The 27190-nt window shown below is 41.7% G+C and overlaps 1 protein-coding gene across 7 annotated transcripts in view; it reads left to right on the top strand.

Annotated features, from left to right (window-relative positions):
* Positions 1 to 1559: 1559 nt before the first annotated feature.
* ABCC5 (ATP binding cassette subfamily C member 5) overlaps positions 1560 to 27190 on the top strand; it is a 69341-nt gene continuing 43710 nt past the window's right edge. For 4 of the 7 annotated variants that reach the window (XR_006018450.1, XM_042042589.1, XM_042042587.1 and 1 more), the window contains exons 1-10: positions 1560 to 1667; positions 2850 to 3024; positions 15717 to 15877; positions 16124 to 16279; positions 17015 to 17162; positions 21831 to 22064; positions 22174 to 22347; positions 23645 to 23792; positions 24286 to 24434; positions 25053 to 25160. Coding sequence is in view for 6 of the 7 variants with exons in the window: in XM_042042589.1 (XP_041898523.1) it covers positions 2896 to 3024; positions 15717 to 15877; positions 16124 to 16279; positions 17015 to 17162; positions 21831 to 22064; positions 22174 to 22347; positions 23645 to 23792; positions 24286 to 24434; positions 25053 to 25160 (1407 nt within the window). In the remaining variant the exon portion in view is untranslated. Of the gene's footprint in view, positions 1668 to 2849; positions 3025 to 15716; positions 15878 to 16123; positions 16280 to 17014; positions 17163 to 17266; positions 21367 to 21830; positions 22065 to 22173; positions 22348 to 23644; positions 23793 to 24285; positions 24435 to 25052; positions 25161 to 27190 lie in introns of those variants that run through there. The other 3 variants (XM_042042588.1, XM_042042590.1, XM_042042591.1) reach the window with 3 other exon arrangements.

The following is a 27190-nucleotide window of genomic DNA, read 5'->3' as shown; positions in this document are numbered from 1 at the left end:
CCCAAAATATTAAGGGCACCTGCAACAGAGCTGATTCTCATTTTTTCCAGCAATAGAGTCAGAGGTCTGCAGGATGTGTGACCATATGTGTCAGGGGGCTCTGCAGGGATTCTCTGGTACCTTAAGGGTGTCCTTGAACTGTTACTTGCATGGTCACACCTTTTACCTGTACTGCTGGCTTGTGGGCTTGAAGGGAATATTTTGGTCCACTTTTATTTTCAGATTCCCATCTCCCTTCTTTACCTGAGTTCATTTCAGCATTTCTATCAAACCGACTCTCACAAACATTCCTGACAGGAGAGCAAGGACTGCGGTGCAAACAGGCACTCGTTATATAAACCACTTAAATGAGACATCAGCCAAATCTGGCTGGTGGAAGGAAGATGTCAGCTGAGGACAGGGTATTTAAACGCAGCAGGGGAAAAGCTACAGCTCAGGGTTTGTTAAGGATATTTACAGCCCTTTGTGAAAGGAAACGCAGCTGTGTCCATCTCCTTCTTCACTGACTCCCCCTGAGGCGGGGGCTGGACACCCTGTGTCACACTGTTTTGGGGGAGCAGGATTGCTGGCCCTCAGCCACCACCACACAGGGACACACAGCTGCAGCCTCCATCCCTTTCAGCGGGCTAAGCTTAGCTGTGAAAGCCCTGGGACAAGTTCCCCGTCCCTTTAGGTGGTCTGAACAGGAGCTGGAGTGGCACAGCAGGGGCTTGGCAAAGGAATCACCCCCGGCTCGTCGGGAAGCGCGTCGCAGGCCTGCGGCAGTGGCTCCCGGGGCACGGCCGCTGCGCACAGGAGCCGGCACTGCGGCCCTGGCTGCGGCCAAGGTTAAGCCCCAGATAAGGGCACGTCGCACTTTCCCCAGCCGAGGGGCTTTAGATAACCGGCAGCGAGTCACAGGCTGCTGCGAGCAGCGGGCCGGCCGGGAGGGGCCGACATCCCTCCTGCTCTGGCCGCCAGCACCGGCCGCCGCTCCGCCTCTGCAAACCGGGCAGCGCCCTGCGGCAGCCCCCGCTGCCGGGAGCGCCGCGACGGGAGGGAACCGAGACACCCCTCGCCCTCTCCGGCACGGAGCCAGCCCTTCGGCTCTGCGTGCGACGTTCGAACAGAGCAGACCCCGTTTCTTTCCACCGGCAGTGGCTCGGTGGAAGGACCCGTCCTTCCCGCACCGCACGGTGCCGCCCAGTACGGCACAGCTCAGCACGGCACTGCGTTGTGCTGCGTTGCATTGCACTGCATTGCATTGCATTGCATTGCGCTGCCGTCCTGCCGAGCGGTGAGAAGCGGAGCGGAGAGGTGCGGTGCCCCGCTTCAGTGCGGTGCGCGATTCCCCAGTGCGCCCGCCCCGCCGCGGGGGGAACGTTCCAGACCCCCCACGCTGCGGCAGCGGCGGCGGGACGGGGCTGGGCGGGGCGCGGCGGGACAGGGGCGCGGCCAAATGCAGCCGGCCCGCGCGGGGCCTTAAGGGAAATGTAGTTCACTGTCCACAGTCAATGAGTGTCCAGTCTAGGGCGCGGACTACATCTCCCGTGGGGCGCCAGGAAGGAGCGGCCGCCGCAGCGCCCGCCCGCAGGCGCAGTGGGGACGCCGGAACCGCTATAAGCAGCGTTGTTTGGGTTCGCAACCGCGGAGCGGCGAAGCTGCGGCGGGGTCGTCGGTGGGTGGAGGTGAGCGGGGCTGGTGCCGGGGGCGGGTGAACCTTTGTGTGGTGAGGAGGCGGCTTTGCCGTCCTCTCTCCTGTCAGGAGCCCGGCCGAGAAGCACCCTCGCCTCGCTCCCGGTGAAGGGGCTGCGCGGTGTCCCTTCCCGCCGCGCTCCGTCCCGCCTCGGCTGCAGCTGGGGGGCACCTGTCCCAGGGCGGGGCGGCTCCCGTATTTACGCCAGTGCGGCAGAGACACGGGGAGGCGGGGGAAGAGCGGAGGGGGGCTCCCCCCGGGCTGCTGGGGGATGTCCGGCCGCGGGGGCTGTCCCGCATCCCCGCCGCGGGAGGGACGCGAAGCCCGCGGGCGCAGCATCCTCGGCCCCGCGGGGTCTGTGGCGGTGAAGGCGGCGATGCTGCAGCGGCGGAGCCGTGGCAGCCCCGCGCACCCCGGCAGAGCTGCTGGTGCAGTCTGACCAGCGTAGTGCAACCAGGCGTCTCCCATCGCCTTAGTTGAAGGCGGGTGGCAGAATGCAATAAAGCGAAGTTATAAAACAGTCTCGCAGTGGGGAGCGATTTTGTCTTCGGTACTCTGGTTCTCCTTCTGACCTTTCAGTGCAGTTTGATAGACTGAGTGGAAACCTGCAGCACTGAAGGCGTGACTCATTCCTGTGCATGGCTGTACTTAAAGATAGCTCAAGCATATGGAGTAAGTGAGCAGTGCTATAGAGAAGGGATGAAGTTTTCTCTGGAGTGTTTGTACTGACTAATTTTATCGAGAGATTGGTTTTGCAAAACTTGTACCCATAAATTATTGGATATATGCAATTTCAGACTCTTAACAAAAGATTTTGGGGTTTGATCTTCCCAGTCAAGTTTCTCTGGCTTTCAGCTAAATGCTGTATCTATTACTTTAATCTGTCAGATTGCATAATTGTGTTTCAGAGATCTAAGGGAGGAAGTATGACAGCACTCTAGTGCATTGAGGATCATTGTACTATTTGATTACCTCAGGGTATGTTTAAACTAGTTCATGAGAAGTTAGTCTTGTGTGGACTTCGAAAATTATGTTATTACAGTCCTGTTGTAATATAACTCTTACAGTTGCTTACTGATTTTGATTTCAAAAATAAACTTTAAAAATAGATGACTAAAAGTAACTGGTGTATTGGGCACAGCACATAATGAAGGGGAATTTAATTATTTTTCAGATACTTGCGGTGAAAATACACGTGTAAACCCTGGCGTTTACAGAAGATGAAAGACATCGACATAGGAAAAGAGTACATTATACCCAGTCCTGGGTATAGAAGTGTGAGGGAGAGAGCTGACTCGGTGCAGCATGAAGAGCAGGAAGAGTCTAATTTTCAGCATTCTAAACTAAAGGTCAGTTTCTTTTTCACTGTTTGTTTTGCAGTCTTTATGCTTATTAAATTGCATGCAGCAGCCTTTTTGCTGTGCCAGCTGTATATAGATTTACTGCATTGAAGGTCAATAATGAATATTGCCTATTGTGTGGAAGAGGTCATTCCAAGGGGTGCTGTAGCTGTTTTGATAACAGGTCTGAGCACCTATTAAGCATTTTTCACTTTTAAATGTGGCTTTTCAGTAACATTTGAACAAAACATACTTTTTTTCTAGCATTCAGATATTGATGTGAATCAAGGAAATGTTTTAAACCTTTGTGTTTTAGAGAATCATTTCAACAAAGAACAGTGAAGAACTGAGCATAAATCATACACCATTCAGTGTTGGCAGCTGAAAAAACTCTTAATCATGCTGTGGTTGTTTCAAGGATTAATTTTCTAAAGCAGATGTCTAGCTTGACTAGCATGACTTTTTTACTTTTCCCCTCAGATGGAAGTAATTATTATTGAACACTTTCTTGAACATCTGTGTATTTAACATGGTGAGGTACCATCATAATCCTAGTTTATTTTGAGAGCTGGGTCTTGAAATAATCACTGGCTTAGAGTTAGCCTGTCATTGTTTTGAGCTTCTAACTTTTAGAGCTTGTTTTCACTGGGAAGAGTGCATATACTATCAAGTGGTACAGGGGAAAAAAGGCTCAGAGGAATGGAAACACCCACACTGGTGAAAGATATGGTTGGAAACCAATAAGCCCTGCCAGCTGAGGAAGGTTAAAGATATTCCAGTGCTAGCATTCAGAGCAGCTAATATTTTCTTGCATATCCTTATGTTCTTGACCTTTTTTGAAATACTCCAAGGACTGATATAAATATATATATATATATATATACACACACTGTAGATTTTTCTGAAGACAAACAAAGTTAATAGTGCTTCTGTGTGATTTTTGTAACGATGAGTTCCTTGCAGATGTGTTGCTGGTCATTCCACATAGATTGCCTGTGACAGCGCTGGTGTGAGAGGGTTGGAAATAGGGGAACTTGCTGTATTTGTATGGAGGAATTGTGAAGACTTGTAAAAAGGCTTAATCTTTGCTGCATTGTAGTAGCTGCTGAGATGCTCTGTATTTGAGCTGAAGGCTTACCTTGTTTCACTGGGTTTGAGGGGTTCCCAGTGCTGCACTGCTGTGCTTTGGGATTGGAGATCCCAGCTCTGCAGCAGGCTGAATGCAGCGAGCGCTCGCAGGCCCTGCAGCTCCAGTGTCCCCACAGGCTCTATGACTCAGCACAGTGCTGCTGACGTGTTCGAGCAAGGTAGTGTCTGATTGCATTAGAGCAGGCACTGATGCAGAGCCAAGAGCCCTCCGGAGTCATGGTGCGGATTTTTAACGGCCTTTATTATGTTGATGTCATGGGCTTGCCACCGACCCTACCCTGTCCAGTAGCAAATCTGCTCTGTCAAATTACTGGTGACAACAGTGATGCCATTGGCAGGCAGCTCTGTTTCCTGACCAGTGGCAGTGGAGTTCAGCAGTAATCATTGCATGTTATCTCTCCCTTTTGGTCTGCATCATCTAATCAGGGTTTAACTTTTAGAGGAAAAAATTCTTATCTTACCTGTAAATTTTTAATTAAATGAAATAATGAAACCAGCATATTTGGGTGGGTTTTGTTGTTGTTGTGGCTTTTTTTTTTTTTTCTTTTATGGAGACTGAAAGTAAGTCGAGTCCTGCATGTCTGTACAGCCTGGCATGAAAATCTCTAACTCTGAGCTTCAGGTCAGCTTAGCTCTATTGCTGGTCTTTTTTACCTTTCTCCCACTACCATTTGATATGCTGCCTATGACTACAGGGTAGTACACGCAGATAATTGGTTGCAAAACAGGGGTTCTGTGGACTTGTGATGACTGATGTAAGAAAAGGGCTTACCCAAGTTCATACCTTGAACTTTATCTGGTTTGTTCTCTGAGTAGAAGAATGAACTTAACTTGTCTTGCTAGTGGAATCTTCTGGTTCTGATAGGTTGCCCACTTTACTTGGTAGTTATCTTGTTTAGTATGCCAAGGTTGTAGTTAATTTCTAGCTCAGACATTGGTACCATTTTTGTTTTGCTAGCCTTGCATCTCAGGTGTATACAGTCCACAGACACAGACAGCTCTGAATTTGTTGCTACGTGTCAGTGAGGTTACATCCTGCTTACTTGCAGAATACTATGGTTAAGTAAAAGGAGCTGTATTTATAGCATCTTATCTAAGTTAGGCATTCATGTTTGTGTACCAAGTTTTCCCCTTTCTCGTTGAAACAAGCTCTGGTTTCAGCAGCGTACTTGGCTTAGGGAAGAGCAAAGACTTCCCTTTCATAAGGCTGAGCTTTGTTTTGTTGAGCACTTTCCCTCTGCCCGTAAGAAACGGGTAGAAGCAGTAAAGTAAATGGTGTTTCAAGGGAAGAGAAGGGACTCTGTCCTTTGCTACTGTATCTTCTATGGAACCTGGATTGGGTTAGATGCCTAAACTGAGTTGGCTCAGCTGGTGGCAGAGCACAGTGGAGGGCTGATGTGATGAGGGTAAGACCACAGTCCTACAGCAGTTCAGAGGGATAAGCTGGAGTGGAACTGTCATTTGGACAATGGAGTCCAGTGTACCATCAATAGAGATGTGACTCTCAAATTTCTTGTAGAAAATCTGGCTCAGGATTTGAACTAGGTTGACCAGAAAATGACTAAGCTGTAAGCATGATCTGTATTGCCAGGAGTAAGCTGCAAGGAGATGTAGGTTGTTATTTCACCACTAACTTCAGATCTTTGTGGAATGCAGGTTTGGGACTGTTTTGCAGCAGACTTTCACTGCATGATGTAGACTTCTTGCTAACATATTGCACAGGTGCCTTATAGGGTGAGGTAGAAGAATCCTGTGTGCTCTGGGGACAGTAGTCAAGGGCCAGTGGTGATGGCCACTTCTGGCAGGGCTACAAGGACATTTGGCTGATCAATAATATGACTCATTGGGGGATTTGGTTGCCTATATTGCTGCTTTTTCTGCATCCTTCTTAATTTGAAGCAGAAAAATCTAGTTGATTTTCTGACCATGATCTTTATAGGTGAAAGACATGTTTTACTAATGAGCCAAGGTCCCAGAGCTTTCTTGTATGTCTCTCTTCTTAGCATTGCATAAAGGTTATATTCAGCTTTCCATTTTCTGTCCTGAAACCTCCATTCTCGTGTTTATTTCCTGCTGAAAGGATGCTGTAAAGTGTGTTCATGACAATAGCAAAAAAGAACTTGCAATTCTTTCCTTGGACGCTTAAATGGTGCTTGGTCACAGCTTGAAAGATCACATCTTTGAAAGACATGAGCTTTTCAAATAGGCTTCCTGGAATCATAATTGAAATAATTCTGCAATATAAGTAGGTCTAATCCAGCATTTCCTGGTGCTTAATGGGAATGTTGCTATAGAAATATGGACCTCTGAAACAGGCACTTTGGGACTGAAATTTAAAAAAAAAATTATTCAGCTTGCGAATACATATATTCACCTCATGAATAAGCGTCTGCAGTGTGTTCTGATAACAATTGATTTTTAAGTCTTTGGAGACCTTAATGTAGCTTACAAAACAGGGTCTTAACTACATGTTCCCACTGCATAGTACTGTACTAATTGGGCTTATTGTATGTGGGGACATGCCTCTGCTGGAGAACTTGTAGGTGCACTTGCTGCCTAGCACTATAGTGAGTAGTAAAAGCTGTTACGTGACCAGTGAGTGATAATTAAGGGATGTTTTGAAATACTGATTTGTACTTACACCTTTAGAACTTTCTGTTCTCAGAATGTGCCTGTGCCCTTCAACTTGCAGCTGAAGTAATTGTATGTAGTTTTTCTCATGGAAGCAGTGTGTCCTGGGGAGGACAGACCCCACTGTGTCCATGAAATATGCTATAAAATAATAGATGAGGAAGAGAAATAATTTGTTCTTGAAATGCTTTTGGAATAGGCTCTTCTCAAATGTAGGTTTTCATGTTTATTTGATGGAATAGCAGGCAATGAAGTTTGCTTCCCTATCCCATTACATTTACAGTGGAGGAGGGTATGAGAACAAGCTGCTTCTATGATACATAGAGCTTCTGAATTTGAGTTCCTATGTTAATGATGCTACAGTACTTATTTACAAATTGTGCTCCAAGCTGTAGTTGGTTCTGGCTGGAATGTACTGTTTAGGATTAATTTCTTGCTGCTGAAGGATAATGACTGCATCTGTGGTAAATCTCAAGTGCAAATTGCTGCATTTCAAGGCACCAGATAGGGGAACTGTAGAGATTGCTTCAAACATGCAGGAAATGTGTTGCTAACTTTAGCTGTTGGAAGCCCTACTAATATTCCTGTCCTTACCTTGCTGTCTTGTTTTTCAGGTTTGTCTCTGACATCTTTTGCCCAAGACAGCAGGGAATGTGATCAGAACTTGCTGGAGTTGATGTAAATCCTTCAAGCACTGATAGCTTTGAAGTGATTTATCACTGAGTATTTAAATAGATCAATTCTGCCTCAACCTCTCTGAAGCATTTGAAGTATCTGAGTCAACTGAACAACGGGTTAAAAATAGGGGTGCGAGTGTGAGCCTGGGTACTGCTGCCTTTGCACGCCGTGCTTAGAGCAGTTCTAGACAGCTTGAATATAAACTTATTTGTAGCTGAAGCTGCTGGATGTATCTGCATTTTTCCGGATGATTGCATATTTTCATAACCAAGTAAACACTTACTTTTTAACTTTTCCAAGTCAAATGAAAGCAAAATTTTAAAATTTGTTTTTTACAGCAGTTCTATTATCTTTGAAAACTTTGAACACAGTTAGACTAGGTGCAGTAACATTCATGGTACTTTCTAAAGATGCATTAATTCCCTGATATCCCCAAAGAACTGAATATATTGGTTACAGTCATGTTCTTTTAAGTTGTTTTACCATTGAACTTCTGCTAATAAAGCACTCACTGACAGAGTAACCACAGAGAATCAAGTGATTCTGTCAAGAATCACTTGATAGAAGATCCTAGAATTGTTTATTAGTGTATGCTTTAGGATGACCCTCTAACTACACTGAAGAAAGGGTATCTCTACCTTGTCCTCCAAGATATGTACGCATCACCATCTGAGAAAGGAGCATATCCACAGCCAGTCGTACCAAAAGTTTATCTGAAACTTGGAGGGGGGTTTATGGTATCAGAGAAGCCTTCCACTTAATAGGAGGAACAAAAAGGTGAAATCTGTGGTTGGGCAGAGATGTTTTCTAGAGGAACATTGATATTCTGGATAATTTACAGCTTCCTTTGGAACTTGACTGCCTTCCTTAATGCACAGCCATTTTCTAAATCTTAGCCACATTATAAAACCTCAGCTCTGACCACTTGCTGGTATTGTCTTTGACTACTATTGGTTGCTGTTCCTTTGTTCAGAGCAGATTTCTAAATCAGCCTGCTCATGACCAAAAGTGTGTAAGGAGTAGATTAGCTATCAGTGAAGGAAATCTGGCAGTGTCTTTTCCATTGTAGTGTTCTATATTAGTGCTGGAGACATTCTGCCCTATGGCTGTTTCAGAAACTCAGTGTACAGCTCTAAGAGTTGCCAGAAATATTTACTGCACCTATCCCAAACTACTGGTGAACTTAGCTTGAAGCAACTTAAAACTCATATATATGCAAGGAGTTATGATGCCTTGGGACACTGAGATGGTAATTAGTTTTTGAAAACTTGTATCCTAGTGATAAGGGATAGTTAGTTGTGCTCTGAATCACATACTGCAAGCAAGCTGTTCCACAAACAAAATCTGTGTTTCAATTGTTTTTGAGGATGAAGGTTAATGAATTTCAAAGTCAACATGTTTAGAGCCCTGAGGTGTTTAGTTTGAGCTTCCTAGATTACTGTTTGCCATTTGAGCAAGGTGCCCCTTGCTTTTGGAAGCATGTGTGTGTACAGGAAGGTGAACTCAGTACAAGATTGTTGTATTAGGCTTGATAAATGCTGCAGTGTCAAGGCTTCTGCTGTCACTCGTTGGTGATTCCACTCAATAGAAGTTTTAAGTTCAAAGCCTCCCTGGATGCTCCAAATGTTGTACAAAATTCACCTGTGTAGCTTCTACAGTGGCCTGGCTTAAGTATGGCCTGAGTAAAGGTTGTTACTGAAGAACACCCCCAACATACAGCAGGTTGTCAGGGTGGTTCAGGAGAGCAGAGTTTACCTGAGCAAGGCAGGAGCCAAATTCTCAGCCTGTGCTGTGCTAGGTTGATTTGCTTAGTGAGGAGTTGGTTTCTCATATTTGTAGTCAGAGATGTGTAGGGTGCTAATTCTAAAGCTGGTTATTTCCAGCTCCACAGTCTGGAGTCTGCTGGCACTGTGCATGAGCTATGTAGCTCCAGTGCTGGATGATCAATGTACACTGAATGGCTCCTAGGACCTTTGCTTACAAGATTATGAATACTGGTTTGAATGTAAAACAAAGCAGGGATTCATGGATACCACAAGCTTAAGCATGTGTGCAGCTGCTTATCAGATGCATTGATAGCAGCTAAAGTTGCAAAATCCTAAAATAAACACTTCATGCTCAACTGTATGTCTTGGATTGCAGGAATAAGTGGTTTTGCTAGGAAAGAGTTGAGAACATCTCACCTCAGTGCTGATGCTGGCCAGAATTCAAGGGCAAGGTAAAATCAGAAATATTCCTGTAAGAAGCTGATATACCTGTACTCACCAAGGACTTTCTGTGCCTCAAGTGAAAGTGCTCAATATATGTGACTAAAATACTCAGGCTCATCAGATGTGCATACTCTGACCTTGTTTGGCTACAGAGCCTTGATATCAGTACCAAGCATTACTGGGAGACTTCTGTTTTAATCTGAGGATACATAAACTCAGGCTAGCTTTGAAACTATCACGCCAGTGTTAGTACAACTTCTGCTAATCCTGGCTCAGAAAAGTAATGGCAGATCTTGTGTAATCAAGTCACATGTAACTCTGCTAGAGTGAATAGCTGGACTTCAAGCTTTTCCATCTCTGAACTGTTGTGGTAAATCAGCGTTTCTGAACAGTTAATTTGTATCTCTTAAGAGAAATGTGGCACAGCTGTACTTATTCCTGCATTTGGGTATGTGTTTGGTGCTGTGAAGAGCTGTTCTTCAGTGTAGGATAAGCTGGGAAGGCAGCAGAGACATGAGGTTTCTTTTATACTCCCCTTTTCAGGAGGTTGAAGAAAATGGAGGCTCTGGCTTCTTGACGTGGTTCTTTTCAGCAGTTCTGGAAGTTGTAACCATAGTTTCTAGGTATCTGACACTATCTGATGGTCTAACCTTGGTGCTGTGTGAATTCAGCTGTGCTGTCTGTACTTTGTGATCAATGTGTGCAGGTGCCTAAAGGATCAATGCCTCCTTCCTCACACCCACTGTCTCTGTTCTAGCCCAGTGCCTGTTCCTTGCTGCCTTGGTGTCAGGGAGACAGCTGGTATGGGTGGATGATACACCAAACTAGTCTTAAATAGGCTCATGTTTTAATCAGGCAGGGTATTACAAAGTATCCTAGCTACAGAGAAAGCTGGGAGCCTAATGCTGCAAATCCCCTTGCTAATATTTTTATAGATTGTGTACTGCATCAAATCCAGTGAAAGGAGAAGAGAATTGTCTTAGTAGGCTATAAAGTTCATAGTGCACTTGCTGCTTCACCAAGCAACTGCAGACTTGACAATGTTTGGACCTGCAAACCTATTTAATTTTCAGATGCTCCTGGGTTTGGTGACTTGCAGTCTGGACAACAGTGCTTTAGGAGTTGCCTGTGCTACCTGCAAAAGCATTGTATATACCCCTTACTGCTTTGCAGTGGGATTATACTTGGACTCAGAGGAATTGCTGGGAATAAGAATGTAATTACAACTTCAGAGAATCTTTTCCTAGACTCTTGTTTTATTGTAGATGTGCTTAAGCTAAATGGAACAGTTGATTCTTTTCTTCCCTTCACCTGCCCATACAAACTAATAACTAATCTTGTTTTGCAACACCAATCTTTTAATGAAGTCTTAGGTATTTTTAAATTGCTCTTCATCCTGGAGTTGCAATATGGAGAATACTTTAAGCACTGAGCAGAACTGGTGATCATATAATTCTTTCTCATCACATGCCCACCTAGTTTTGAGCTCTATTGTGCTGGTCTGTAGGTTTCCCATTTGCCTCTCCTTGCTGGGAACTTTAATAAAGGGATGAGGAGGCCTGCTGAGCTCTGCCTGCTAAATGCAAGAGGTGGGAGTTCCTGTTCTGCAGTGTTGCCAGCTCAGAGACCTTTACTACTTAAACAGTTTTAACTTTATGTAATAATAAGTCAACCACAGTAGCTTTTGTATTCTATGTCAGCTGCAAGGATTAGTAAAAATGCAGTTATAGGTCTGTTCTAGTCTCCTGTCAGTTGCCTGGTAGGACCAGAAGAGATGCAGCTTCTTCCCTGCTGTGATCTGAGCCCTGGAAGATGTTCTGCCTTATGGAAGAAGGGACAATAGCTGTTTGGTGGCTGGGGTTTGGGTTGTATGCACACATCAAATTCTTCTCTGCAAGATGAGTAAGGGATGGAAAAATCTGTTTTGCTTTGCCTCTGGTCTTGTCTGGTTTTGCAGTTGTATGATGTTACAGTTGTCAAACCAATAATTTGCTACCTTCTCTTAAGTAGGAAATTGTAATAGGACTGTGTGAAAGGCTAGAATCTCCCTGGGTGGCTTTTTCCTTCCCACCTACATGACAGCTCCCTCCTTTCTCTTTACCTGTTCCACATCCTCAGATGCTCATGTTGCCTGCTTAGCAGGCTTTCAGAAGTGTGCAAGCTCACATATTTGAGTTTGCTTGCCTTTCTGAGTAAGGTCCCTCATGCCTTTCTTGCTTCCTACAGAACTTCCGACATCATATGTATATGACAGCTCTGTAGCCTGGCTTGTAAATTTCCTGCATTTTCATGACCTCGGATTGTGGGTTTGGTATGGCTGTCTCTAACTTAATGAGCAAATAGTTTCCCCTTGCCCCTAAAGCACTCATTTTCTTCACCTCACTCAGGCTTTCTGTCATATGTCTTGAGCCAACCATGAAATCTTTCTGACTCTCTCATTACCTTATGTGCTTACCATTGCTATTACCAAATTTTGACCAGGAAATCACGCTAACAGGTGCTGGTAGGGTTTTGTTGTTTTCCTAAGCTGTAGAAAGTCAGATGGAGCAGGTGTACTCTGTGCTCTGTGGTAGCAGCACCAGCTGTGCTTTTCTTTCTCTGCCCCTCTGTGACCCACCCATGAAGGAAGATCATGTGTGCAGTGATACTTCCTTGGTACTCTCCCTACTCTTGGGGATTGCTCCCAAGATTAAAAGTTTTAACTGTTTTCTTATTCTGTTAATTCTTATAGTCATATATTGAATTGTATCAACTTGTACTCAGGTGTGTCAGAGCTTCATGGCATGTGGAGTGCAGAACTATTATGCTCTGTTAGGAGATGCCTATGGCTGCAGAAAATTTATATGGCATCCACCAGCTATTAATAAGATGCTGCATCAATGGTTGTTCTTGCCCTCTGTCATATGTTTAGTAAGCCATGATATGCTTAACCCATGTGAGTTTAATTCTCCAGTGTTTAGTCCATTTATGTATTTGAACTTTATAGTATCCTGTGATAGAGAATTCTAAATTTAAGTGTGCCTTGTTCTTTTGTTGTAAGATCAGTTGGTGGTCACTCTCTAATTCTCTTTCTTCAGATTTTATGGACTTCTCAAATACCTGTACCTTTATTCCTTTTTTCTATCCAGCTGAAAAATCTTAGGTTTATGCTATTCCAAGCCCTACTGTTATCATTGCTCAAGGAAACTAAGTTTAATACCCTTTTTGAGCTGAAGTGACAAGGGACAGAAAAAAAACCCTAGGGTTTTTTAAGTGGCGTGGTAATGTTTTCTGCTTTATCCTTTGTGTCTTTTGTAGCAATTCTTCTTTTTTTTTTCTTTTTGACCTTTTGTTGATGCTGAGTAGTCATCTGCTGTTTCTCAAGAAATGTCTGAATGTGTCTTCCTCCTCCGGTTCACAATGCTTGATTTAGGCTTGTTTTGTTTCTGCGAGCATTTCCTTGGAGTTACCAATACCGTGTTGTATCACTCAGTTCATTGCTTGTATTAGCATATTAATAAGTTGATGAATTAGAAAAAGTGTATTTTTATTTGTTTTTTAAGTTTATTAGACATTTATTTCAATAGCAGAGCTGGAGCCTGTTGTAGCACATTAGTAATGACTCAAGGCATTGGTTTCCAAGAAAACTGTACACATGCAGGCAATCAGGAAACCTAATCAGAAACCTAAATTAACAGTGTTGGGGTTGTTTGGTTTTTTTACTTCAGTCTTTTGTTCCTGAAGTGCATTGTAGAACAGCTTAGGAGCCTCACTTCTTCCCGATAAACTCTGCTTTGAAGATTTTCTAATCTTCAAAGAGCTGTGCAGAACTGTAGAGTTGTTCTTAAATCTCATTTGTACAATGGTGTGAGGCATTTGTTTCTTGATAGTCTTACATGAGGGATTTTGACAATCTTGCCAAGATGGAGATGAGCAATGCTGTCGACTAGGGGTTTGTGCTTGTATTTGCCTCTATGGCAAGACAGTATAAAGGCCTTTCAGAGGCAGTGCCCTAGTCTTTATCAATGCAGCTTTTACACCTTTGCTGAGAGAATTCTCTTGAGCAGCTCTGGAGAGTTTAATTATTTTTCAGAGTGATTGTTTATGAACATTATCTTTGGACTGCCTAAAAACCTTGCAATTGTACTTACTTATTAAAAAGGTATTGTTTCTAAGTGGTGAAAACCTACTTTTATGCTCATAAACATAGTGTTTTCTGGTTTGAAAGACTTTTTTTTTTTTTTTTTTTTTTTTTTTTACTTATAGGCACTTTTGTGTGCTCTGAAAAACAATATTTCTGCAACTAGCTTGTGGCATTGCTTAGAAACAAATGTGTCATCAGCAGCAAGATGCTTGGGCAGATCTGCCCAGGGCCTCTTACGAGGGTAACACAACAAACCAGTTATTCCTCTGCTGTATCCAGAAAAGCAGTGGCGCAGAACTCTTCCCCACTACTGACTCCTTTGGAATATTTGTGGCAGATCCCTTATTAATGCTGATTTGGATAGACTTAGAAAGGCAGTGTTGCCTCAGTGAGTCAGTAATTTAATATAAATTGAGTGAGAAGTATTTTAATTCAGACTTCAAGTTTTGTGTAATTTTGAGTCACTCTATGTGTCATAAGGTTTTAATGTTCTTTTGTTTTCTTGTTATTTGGCTATCTTTTGTTACCATAGCTTTAGGTGATAGCTTAGCAAATATGCATTTAGAGATAGAACCATGGATTGTTGACTACACGCTTAGGCACTATTTAAGTACTTCAGTTAAGTAAATAAGGGACAGATTTATGACATTATCAGTTTCCTGTTCTCATTCTTCACATGGGTGGAAACAGTGTCTTAGTGCTATACTATTACATATTAACATGGTACAGGCAAAACCTATGATAAATGGTGGCATTTCCAACAAAAATTGCGTCATGTGGAAGTCAGGAACCAAGTGCTTGCATTTGGTGTTTGCAGATACTATGTTTTTAGGAGGCTACAATGCATTATAGTTGCTTCTTTTCAAGGAAATAAGGTAATTTGGCTCCGATAAGGCAACTAATAAAGTAGAATCATAGTATCTTTGTAAGACATTCTGGAAGATTTTTACCTCAGAAATTACTTTTTAAAAAAAATTAGCTCTACTGCAATAAATTAGAATACAAGCAGGTAACATGGTTCTGCAATAAATGACACATTAAGTTAGCAGAACTGGTTGAGGGCCCTCAGCCAGTACAGATAACAGGTTCATCTCCTTATGTAGTTTTGTGACATCTGGCTGTTCATCAAAAGATTTGTTTGAACTCTGCAACGTTTTGACTATCCTGTATCATTGCTGTTTCTCCTCTTGGATTAGCTTTTAAGTCTGCCTTTCACTGGGGCTGTGGAAACCCTCCCCGAGATAAGGTTTGCCTTTTAAGTAAGTGGTTGTTATTAAAGTTGCTGAGCCATTGAGAAGCTGTGCCTGGGAGCAGAGAAAATTGTCATCTTTGTTCCGTTTAGATTAGGGAAAAAGAGAAAAAAACAGGAAACATGATAAAAGGAAGTACAATTCTGCTTAGTGCATATTTGGGTTCTTTTATCTAATCTAAAGTGTTTTTGAAGAAGGGACCTCAGTAGAATTCTGAAAATACTCTGTATTTTCTGTGGATAAGAATATCTAAATTATCCTAAGAGGGTGTAAATTCATCAAGAAAATATGTCTTCATTTCACTGCATAAGCCAGTCATTGATTTCCTGAACTGATGTTGTAAGTACTTAATGTTGTAATTTTTCTCTATTGTATTTCCTGTGGCAGGATGAATCTGGTCTATCCATTTATGCTTTGAATGCACAGACACAATACTGGTACTAATTTATGTTTTACCAATGCAGCAGTCTAATGCAGATCTAGAACCTGTGCCTTCCATGGCTTTGCTGCCAGGATGAAGCCTGTGGTCTAAGACATTGAAATGATTGTGGTTGTTGCACAATAATTTGCAGAAGAAAGAGGTGCAAAATTGCTGGAGTTGGGAGTCATGGACTTCAAATGTAGTTTTGAAGTCTGAATCTGTTGTCTTTCTTATAAAAGCAGATTGAATGCCAGGATGCCTTGGAAGCAGCAGCTCGGGCAGAGGGCCTGCCACTGGACACCTCTGTGCATTCCCAGCTGAGAATGCTGGACGAAGAGCACCACAAGGGCAAATACCACCATGGTCTGAATGCACTGAAACCCATACGGACCACTTCCAAGTACGTCTTTAGGCTACCACAGAACTGATACAGCATTTGCTTTTCAAACCAGTCACAAAGCAGAATCGCAGATGTAGGTCTGCTGACTGGTTCTGGAAACATCAGAATTTGTTTAGCAAGTGTGGCTGGCATGGACCATTTGGTACTCTGAGTGCTTTCAATGAGAGGAGGCTTTGTTTTTCTTGAAGATTTACATTTCCTCTTTCATTTTATTTGTGATTTTTTTTTTTTTCTTAATTCTTTTAGACACCAGCACCCTGTTGATAATGCTGGGCTTTTCTCCTCCATGACCTTCTCCTGGCTCACTCCTTTGGCCCACAGAGCATACAAGAAAGGGGAATTGTTTATGGATGATGTATGGTCTTTATCAAGGCATGAGTCTTCAGATGTCAATTGTAGAAGGTAAAGACATCTACTTCCTCATTGTTTTCTTGTTTCCATTTATGATATGTTAGTTTGGAGGCAATGGTATAGTGTTGCCCTAGAAAAGCAGCATTGATATTTTGTTTTGCCTTTCTCAGAATGGTGGAATTCACTTTCATCTTTCAGAGACGACTTTCTCATGCAGCACAGTTTCTGTAGCCTTGCTGATTCCAGTGAAAGAGGATTATATCTTCAGGAGTGTCTTGCAATTCTTCTGATTTTACATGACTTTAATCTGTTTTTTATTAAAACAGAATTTTTTCTCAAGGCTACAGTGGAAAAAGTCTTGTGCTAAGATAATGAGAAGTAATACTGTCAGTAACAAAGTGATTTGAATGTGCATCAGATCTTCTGATCAGGCTAACTGTTGAATCCATCCTCGAAGTCTGTGCTAACCTTCCATGGATAATGAGAATTTCTTCAGTCAGTTCAGCCAAGAAAGGCTGTGACAAGTCAATATACTAAGATTGCCGAAGAGACTCCAGGCAAAGAGAAAGCATTGTGTATTTTATCCCTCTGTCCTATGGAAGTAACACTACACAGATATTTCTCTTCACCTCACAGAATGTACTAGAATGTATTTATTTCTCTTAATATTATTGTCTGTTGTTCTGAGCTAGGCAGCACTTAAGAGTTTTAACAAAGAAGTACTTGTCAGACTGTACCTTCTCTCGTGGTGAAAAATTTATGACAGGAGTCTTCTGTTTTTATTAGGCTGGAGAGATTGTGGCAGGAAGAACTGAAAGAAAGTGGGCCTGATGATGCTTCTCTCCGGAGGGTTGTGTGGATTTTCTGCCGTACCAGGCTCATCCTTTCCATAGTGTGTCTGATGATCACGCAGCTCGCGGGTTTCAGTGGACCAGTAAGTAATACCCATCCTTTTTTTAACAACCCCAGAGGGCTCCATCTCATGGCCAACTGTAAAATCTCAAGGTTTCATTGCAGAATCACTTAAATGTTTTGACTAGCTAGAAATTCTGGGGCAAAATTCCAGAGTGATTCAATAATCCAAGATAGGATTCCTACAGCTGATGGATCAGTTGCTGAATACCCAGGCAAGTTCTTGGAGAAGGGAGGGGGAGTTTAGGTATCCTGGAGGAAGTGGACTTCTCGGTTTTTCTCTTTGGTTTTGAGTATAGTTTAAAGTTCTTCCCTAACTGCATAAGCTTAACTGCATAACTTCCTTTTTTTGTAAGATTCTTATGTGCAGGTCTTCTAATTGTTTTTCTCTTTGAAATTCTGTAAATTTATCTTGGAATAAAATTCAGTCTGATAAAACTCTAATCTTAAATTATTGGCATTAATAACAGTCTTCAAGAAGTGGACCAAAACAATTCTATGAGAGCACTGCTTAAAAACTACTGTGAGCAGGTCTCAAGAAGTCTGTGGGCATAGTCTTTACTGATCCTACAGAGAATGGCCAGACAGGTTTCATGTAGAAGTGTAGGAAACGTTGTTGCCTCTAGGAGCGGCTGCTGTTTGTTGCTAAGGGTCGTATTGAAGATAACAACATGGGACTTGACATTCACACCATTTTTTGTCACCTGTTTGTTGCACATGCTGTGCAGATGTGAAGTTGAAATTTTGACTAAATTTATTCTCTACACATTTCCCTTGAGGAGTAGGAGCAGTATTACTGCTAGTAGTACACGTTTCAGTGTGCTGGTAAGCTGGAGGTTCATTTCTTGGGTAAGTACATTTGGGTACACTGTTAGGTGAAATGTCTTTTTAAAATGTTTTCCTGCTTTTAAATGTCGTATCAAAATGATGTTCTGTTTTTTAAGTCTTAAAGTTTGCCTTGTTTCATGTAATATGAATAACAATAAATGTTTCTGTGATATTGTTTTCTTTGTAATATTTTATAGTTGTCTCTATTATAAAATATACAAACATACTTTGGTAATTAACAATAAATAATGATTAAGGTTTTAACAGCACTAGCTTTTCCCAAGAAGAGCTTCTGTCATTGTTTCACTACAGGGCTTGAGGAGCTGCTTTTATCTTTAGCAAAAAGAACTTGCAGCAGGGTTACCCCTAATTTCTGTAGTGTAATGTTCTCAAATTGTCTCAGTCAAACTGCTGAATGAGAGAGTGTAAGAGGGGAAAGGAGAAAACAAACCAGCTTGATTAGGTTGGGGCTACTGCTGCAATTGATGCTCAATATGGGTAACTTAAAGTTAGCTATAGACAGTTGCCCATTTACAGACAACCTTATTCATTTCTCTGAATAAGGCACAATTCACTTTGATTCTACCATTTGGCATGAAAATAAGTCTTTACCATCCCTCCTCCCTGTTTTTAAAAGTGGCATGCCTCAGGGATATGCCTATGCTGTCTCCTCAAAAGTATCAGTGCTTTCTTGTATTGTTACACCTTTTCAGTCACCTGAAGGTGAAAAGCGAGATCAGGAAAAGCACTTGACTTGACCTCATGTGTTGGAGGAAAATTATAAAAGTGGAGTTAAACACTGTATTAAAATTCAAAAATTTTAATGGAATGTCTATGATCTTGAAATGCCAGCAAATGGCTGTGGCTTTGCTACTCAGCATTGTGATGGTTATAATTGGAAAGGAGTTGTTCAAGACTTCCTGTGTGGACTCTTCTTTGGTTTGGTTTGTTTGGTTTTTTTTTGTATCAGATCCTTCAAGGGTCTTCCTCTTTTTTTATTTTGATAAATTTTGCATCTGGCACAGAATCTAAACCTATAACCTGGTGAGTCAGCTGCACGTGTCAGACTGCCTTGTAATAACCATCAGAATGTTCTAGTACAGGTGATACACTATTTATCTCCAATAAATACTTGCTGCTATTTGATCAGCGACCAAAACTTCTAAGTTCTGGTTGAGGAGCAAAGAAGTTTTTTGATTGCTAAACATAATCAGTTTAACTCCAGGTCTGAACAAGGTACCTGTTTGCAACTGTTCAGAGCTTTCTTCCCATTTGGGAGATGGGGAAACTAGCTATCTTAGTGGAGCACAGCTTGACAGTTTGGTCAGTTACTGGAGGGGGGAGTGGTAAGCTGCAGGAGGTAAGTTTTCCAGTTTCCCAGTTGGCTCCAGCTGCAGCCTACCCCGTGCTGTGGCGCGCTGGCTGCAGCGGGGACGCCGGCTCTGCAGTGGGACCAGTGACAGAAGCTGTTCTTCAGCATTTTCAGGATGGCTGTTTTCTGCGTCAGGATGAGGCATTCCTGCTGGGCAGAGCCACCGCCAAGAGCAAAGGTAAGGTAATGTTTATTCCCTGGGAATGCTTAAGACAGCCGAGCAGCTTGTACCAACCACTACGGTAATAGCCACAGGAGCTCTTCCTCCCCCCCCTTAGCTTAGTTTATATTCTGTAATGTTTTTGTTTTGTAAATAACTTTATGCTGGATTCTCTTCATTAAACTGATATGAATTTGAATAGTATTTGTTCAGATGTAAATGTTAATTTTCTGTGACTTTTTTCCCCTCCCTTTTCAAAATTCTTTAATCTGCTGTTTCCTCTTTTCTTTCTTCCGGAAAAAAAAGTAAATTGGGGTATAATGTAAGCTGGTCTCTATTTCATCATGGGAGATGCTGAATCTATAAAATAGTGCTGCAAAATTGCACTAAAGTTTTGGGAGGAATGAGACCCCAGGAAACATCTGCTATCTTTATACATCCTCTCTTGGAGACTTTCAGCAATGCTGTGGTGTGTGAGAAAATGCTTGCAGTCTGCGACCATGCTGAGTTACAGCTCGTGAGGAAAAAGGGGGATTTTCACCCCAGTTGCTCAGTGACTCGGTTGCATATGTTGGATTGAATACTGGAAAAAGAAGTCAGTAATCTCCACAGTAACTGCAAACCAACTGTATGCAGTTGTGATCCAAACAGTCGATGTAAAATTAAATCCAATCAGGAGAAAGTTGGAATGCAATAGATCTGTGAATGTGAGCTCCTCACATTTGTTCAGTGATCGGTATGTAAATTTTCTCAGTGGCCATTCTAGAACCCGATGGACATCTGGCTTTAATTCACACCTGTGAAAAAGAGCAAAATTACTTACAGCATGTTTCCTTGGTTCTGATGTGCAGAATTATTTTCCTCTGAACAGATGAATTTGATCTCCATTTTTTTTGTTATTTGGTGCTGGGCTGTAGCTATCAAAACCTTTGCTGGAGTAGTGGGGTTTTGTTTTTTTTCTCTCTTCAAACTATACAGAACTCTTACTTGCAAAACATGATTTAGCTAAGAGGACTTCAACGGACTATGATGTGAAAGGCTTCTCAAATATTTCCTTTGGTCTCAGATTTTTTGTTGATTTTTGTTGTGGGCAAAGGTAATTCTCTACTCTGTACTATATCAAAAGCACCAGTATCTTAAAACACCATTTGTTGAAAAGCTCTCTAGGAAATCTTTTGCTGTCTGTGAAGCCTTACTGTAGGGTACTTTTGAAACCAGATTTCAGAATTTGTGCAGCCTCAGAAGCCTCCTCTGTTGGCACCTTCAAGTTTGACTTCTTTTGGACTCCGTGAACAAATACCATTCTGTTTTGGTATCTTTATAATTTTGTGTGTAGTTTTAAATCTAGTTTGTTAGAAGCTAAGACTGACTGTTAGATATTAGCCCTTTATAATTATCCTGTATGTGCAGATTGTATGTGTATACAATGCTCTACCTGTTGTACAGTGTTTTGGAGATGTTACCATTTAAGATGACACTTCATTTCAAATAAAAGCCTGTTGTTTCGCAGTTAATAATATTTAATGCTGGTGGTTGTGAATTGTATGATGTTATATTGTGACGTTGGACCACCAAGAGCTGGAGTTGGGAATTGGTGGTTCTGGGGGCTGTCCTCTTTCTGCAGGTGATGTTTGAAATGTGATTCTTGAGGTAAAGTGCTTATGTTCTTGGGGGGAGAGGGTATGGGGAGGGATTGAATGGTTAATTTTTTTGTCTTTTTTTTTTTTTCTCCCCGACCCCAATGATTTGTGGTATTGAGTACCTTGTGCTTTCTGCTTGTTTTTTTCTTTACTATTAAACTGCTGATGTTTATTTCCAGGAATGTTTTGCAAATGTCCTTCTCACTCTTCCCCTCTACAACTGTAGGTACATTGTTCCTTTTTATCAAATAAGCACGTTTGAAGCAAACCAAAGATAAAATAAAAAAGGTCTTAATGTCACGTAAAGGAATGTTTATTAATGTGTGCAGATGTATAAGTAGTGACTATATTTTAAAACTCTTCTATATGATAATGCATTGCTTTCAGCTAACTGACACATTTATGTTAAGTTAGAAGACACGGAGGATTAGAAGCGTGCTGCGAGGAATATGGTTCCAAATTAAACTCTCTTTACTTACTAAATTTGACTCAGTGCTTGGCTCTCAGCAGGGCTTTGTGTTACAGTACTTCTTGTATTGACACCTTTTACTTCTGGAAAGAAGATGCTTTCTATTTCAAACGGCTGTTTTAAAAGCAATGTAGCCTACTTATTTCTAACTTAACATAAAGTTGTTGCATGGTCTTCTGGGGTGATGGGGTGTTCATGCAAGCTTGCATTTCTTCCTGTAGGCATTCGTTGTGAAACACCTCTTGGAGTATACCCAGCAGAGTGAGTCCAACCTGCAGTACAGCTTGTTTTTAGTTTTTGGCATCTTTATGACGGAAGTGGTGCGATCGTGGTCCCTGGCGCTAACCTGGGCGTTGAATTATCGCACGGGGGTCAGACTGCGTGGGGCTGTCCTGACAATGGCATTTAAGAAAATTCTTAAGCTGAAGAATATCAAGGAGAAGTCTCTTGGAGAGGTAAGCTGCAGCCTCGTTTTGGAAATGGCAGTGGGAAAAGGGATGTGTAATATATTCCTTTGAGACAGAACAGCTCAAATCTAAATGATCTGTTCTGTCTGTTTTTCAGCTCATAAATGTGTGTTCCAATGATGGTCAGAGGATGTTTGAAGCTGCAGCAGTTGGCAGTTTGTTGGCTGGGGGCCCTATTGTGGCCATCTTGGGAATGGTTTATAATGTGATTGTCCTGGGTCCAACAGGCTTCTTGGGATCTGCTGTCTTCATCCTCTTCTACCCAGCAATGGTGAGTTGGAAAGAGTTAAGACTTGCTTTGTTTTTCTTAGGTCAGGCAAATGTATAGTTCTGAATAAAAGGTATTGAAATGTGCTAGGTTTAGCCAGTTTATGGCACTGCATGTATTTGAAGGTGTTTATAAGGTAGTGTATGAAGCAGAAATTCAGAAACAGGAAGCTCGAAAGGATAAAATTAGAAAACGAGGGTAGGAAAGCTGATAGATTTGGTTGAGACTAATATGCATAGCTAAATGAAACTGCAGCATATTCATGTGCTCACGGTCAAGGTTGGAAAGACATCAGTCCTCCGGCTTGTGTATGGGAGCTCAGTGTTGCAAAAGCAGTGTTCTTGATTTCTTGACTCAACATGAGGTGTTGAAAAAGACCACATCTGGCACAGCTTGTTCTTGATGAGGTATTCCTGCCTCTGCTTCTGCTGAGCTGTGAAATAGACTAGTTCAAGCCAAAATCTTCTTGCCTTTAAAATGTCTGTGAGACTGCTGAAGATTTGTCACTGTATTCATAATACATGTTTTATAAGCGATGGAGGCTGAATACTGTGAGGTTCACTGTGGTCCAATTTATCTGGCTGAAAGTAAGGGTGATGTAGTGGGAATTACATTTTAGAGGGGAATGAGGAGTGGTGTTTGAACATGTTTTCCAGTTGTCAATAGTCCTTCTTTATTGATGGGGGGACTTTGAAAGAGTTTGCAGGAGTATGAAGAAGGACAAGGAGCTACAAGTTCCTAAAGTAGTGTGTTGGATTTGAATTTCAGACCAGGAATGGGATGAATGTGGGAGTAGCAGATACTTAAAAACATGTGGAACAACTTTCTGTTTTAGATTAGTTTAGTAAAAATGTTTAAAACTGTTTTACTACCTTCATAGCGATGGCATAGACTAGAAATTGATCTGGCTGGGCAAAGTCCTGATTTGCCTTACAGAACCAGGTTACAAGGTTGGCTAAAATGGGTGCATTTACCACAAGGGTCAACTTCGTGTATCTTTAGGTTAACTTTGTGCTTCAGAAACTTTAAACTGGTACTATTCAATATCAGTAAGAGTGCACACCTTTATTTTAACAAATTTTTGTTGAAATTTGCTGTTGTGAATCTGGTGCTTGGTATAGATGGGGCAGGAGGAAATGGCGTTTCCAGCCCGAGTTTTATGTTAGAGCAGCAGTTCCCTGGCCCTATCCCTGAATCCCTTTTTCAGATTAAAAATTAATTTTCTCTGCTAATTAGGAATTGAATGTACTTGTTTTTTCTGAGCTGCCATTAATGTTGCATGGTGTTGCCTTTGTTTCAGATGTTCGTGTCGCGCCTCACAGCTTATTTCAGAAGAAAATGCGTAGCAACAACAGATGAACGTGTGCAAAAGATGAATGAAGTTCTTAATTACATTAAATTCATTAAAATGTATGCCTGGGTCAAACCATTTTCTCAGAATGTTCAAAGTGAGTTCCCACAGTCTATAAATGTCTCCTTTAGTCAGATGCCCCATTGCTTTGTAGCCTGGTGCATCCTGACTTTGTGCTGTAGATGCAGGTGTACGAGCAGTGTAAGAACACTGTCATCCTTCCGGCTGCTCTGTGTTGTGCACAATGGGTTGGACAAACAGACCTGCTTCTAAAATTTCACCTTCTAGTGTAATGATGCTTGTGGCTTGACACTAATACTAAATTTTTAAATTTTGTTCTTCTTCTATCACTTAATAAATGTGCTGGCTGCTCCATTTAAAAAACAAAACAACCCCCGATACTTGTACGGAGATTTACAGACCATTATAGTTTCCTCCTCTATAATTGCTGTCTATGTGGTTTATGTGATAAACAGTAAAGGGTAGAGTGTTTATCTTACTCAGTATTTATAGTGCTGTGGTACTGTCTGTTGTGTGGATGTCCCGTCTGGATCACAGTTCAAACGTGGTGCTCCTATTTGTTTTTCTAGAGATTCGTGAGGAGGAACGCAAAATCTTGGAGCGTGCGGGCTACTTCCAGAGCATCACTGTGGGAGTGGCTCCCATAGTTGTTGTCATTGCCAGTGTGGTGACCTTTTCTGTCCATATGATCCTTGGCTATGACCTTACAGCAGCTCAGGTAAGCTGTTGAAAATATTCTTTATGCTATTGCTTCCATATCTTTTCTGCTGATCCATTTCTCATGTGGCTGTGCCTGTGTGGCCAGGCTGTATCTGCTCAAAGGTGTGAACATCTGATGGCTGTGACAGCAGCAGATGTAGCCTTATATTTTGTGCAAAAGGTTCTCGGTGTTCTTTTGTCCTGACCTTCCTCAGAACAGGTTTTGGGCTGAAAGTAAATGAGTCCTCCTGTTTTGCTGTTCAGCTGGGGCATTGGGGATTACTTGGTGTTTTTGTTTTGCAGTGTGCTTGGATGCAAAGAGCACAAATGTCTAAAACTAGGATTTGAATTTGTGCCTTCACAAGTAGTAGGTTAATGCAGAATTTGCTGGCTGCTGCATTTGTTAGACCTACAAACAGAACAGGTCTGTCTTGGTCTGTTAAGAGCACTAGAGAAGGAGTTGGGTAGATCTAGTGTTTTCTGCTGTTTGAGAATATGTTGAATATTTAAATGGTTATTCTTAGACTGGGCCTCTTCTACAGTTTTGACTTGCTGTTCTGCCATTTCAGCTTTTAGAAGTCTGGAGCTGTTAGAATATTGCATCCCAGTGTGATTATTTTTCTTGTCTCATTTTTAGGCATTCACAGTGGTCACTGTCTTTAACTCCATGACTTTTGCTCTCAAAGTAACGCCGTTCTCAGTGAAGTCTCTGTCTGAGGCATCTGTTTCTGTTGACAGATTTAAGGTAAGCAGTCATTTGGCCTCACAGTTTTTGCTGTAAGTGTGGAGTGTTGTATGTGTTCAGTAGCTGCAAAGGGAACACTTGGAAAGTAATATGATTTTAATGGCTGAGAAGTTTTTTCTTTGCACTTAACATTCCAGATTATTTGATTCTACAAGAGATGCAAATCTAGTGAAGCAGATATTAGCAGTTTAAGAATAACACCAGTGTGAGAAGCAAAATAATCCGACTCAATGATTTTACTGTTTTCATGTTGGCCACAGGAAGAGATAAGAGTGAAGGACTCAGTGGCTCCCTGTATAATAATTCTTAACTGTGGCTGTTGTCGAGGCAGACATAAAAGCCACACAAGTCGTAATTCATAGTCGGGAGAGGTAGAAAAGATTTTTTATCTTCTTTACTGCTATTCTTATACTTTTTCACAATGGCTGTGGCCGAATTTAAGATTGGCTGCTTAGCAAACAATGACAAGGCTGTCTAACAAGCAATGACCATTCAGACCATAAAGCAATCAGCTATACAAGCAAAAGTATAGTTGCTACATATTATCCACAAGTTCTTCCTTGTACACTCTCAATGTCCCATAACAAGAACCTCTCCTCCCCTTGTGTCCAGAGCATCATCTCTCATTGGTATCTTCTTGGCTTTCTCTGTGGGTTTTACTAAAGCTGCAGAATTTCACTGTAATATTCTCACGGGTAAATTCTGACTGGTTTCAGGTCTGATTCTCTGAGATTGTCAGTCCAGCTGTCAATCTCCTCTCTTAACTCCTTTTAAGAGCATCCGTATGAAAAGACTGCAACATGTCTACAATGAAATTTCATGTTTTGCTAATAAAACTCTTTTTGAAAATATTAGGTGTTAGGTAAGCAGCTTGGCAAAAAACAGTGGAGTTTTATTTGTGATCATAAAAACCTGAGGTTTTCTGTTTCCAGACCAGATTAAGTGACTGAAATTCCCCTGTATCAGTAAAACGGAGTTGTGATCTGGCAAAACAAATCTATGGCAGTAAATGTAAAACTCTGATAATGAACAATCTTATCTCACCTCATGGGGATTTGAGGATGAATACACTGTGTACTTTATGAACTCAGAGGGGAGGCCTTTATTTTGTCTTGTTTCTTGAAGATAGCAGTGTATTACACATTGTGGAAATTTCCAAAATGGAAAATAGCACTTTCCAGATAGAAAATTTCACAAGCATTGACAGATACATGGATTCTGTGTAATGCATTGATGAAACAACCCTCTATGTGAGAAAAACAGGATCTGTAAAGTGGTTTTGAGATTCCATTGCTTCTGAGCAATTTTGCTTCATCTTCTGAGTCAGCCTAAAATCAGCCTTGCTTAAATCCAAATGCACTAAGGGGAATTTTCTGAGAGGGAAGAGAAGGAAAAGGGAAATTTAATTATATCCCAGTTTGACTATAAACGGTGTAGGAAATGGAACATAAGGTGGGGATACTCTGACATCACAGTAAAAATTTAGCTGACTTTTTTTGCTCTGTAAATGAGTGTGAGCTTTCTTATGAATCTTTGATTCAGCCATAGCAATTGCAAGCATAAATAAGGGTGGGAATTGAGAAAGTTTTAGTCACAAAAGACTGCTTGGTTCAAAACAAATTGTGACAGTGGCAAACACTTTATCTTGTAATTAAAATGTGTGAAAAATGTCTTCCTAATCTGTTGATTGTAAATACTAATGGATGTGGTGGAAAACATGATACAGTGGACTTAGTGGCTTACTTCTTACTGTCAAGCAGCCTGAGATCGATCAGCTACACTTGTGAAAGATGACTTTTTCCCAACAGAAAAGTTGATGGGTAAAGGCTCAAGTTAAAAGCCATTCTGTCTCCATAATGAGTTGGTGTGCAGGACAAGTCAGTTGCTTTGTCTCAAGTGACCTCTCCTCTAAAACCTGTGTTCTGCTCATGTGTTTTTAACCTGGAACATACAGAGCTGCAGTTGCAAACAGTGTCAAAGGAATAAGCTCCTGGCATATCACATCCAGATATGCAGTTCTGTGCAAGTCG

This window comes from Corvus kubaryi, unplaced genomic scaffold, assembly GCF_017639235.1.
Source record: "Corvus kubaryi isolate FWS band 111438036 unplaced genomic scaffold, C.kubaryi_AGA036_p1.0 37397, whole genome shotgun sequence".
In the NCBI taxonomy this organism is placed as follows: Eukaryota; Metazoa; Chordata; class Aves; order Passeriformes; family Corvidae; genus Corvus; species Corvus kubaryi.
Note: the sequence above shows the minus strand (reverse complement) of the source record. Positions and strands in the feature narration are given on the sequence as shown.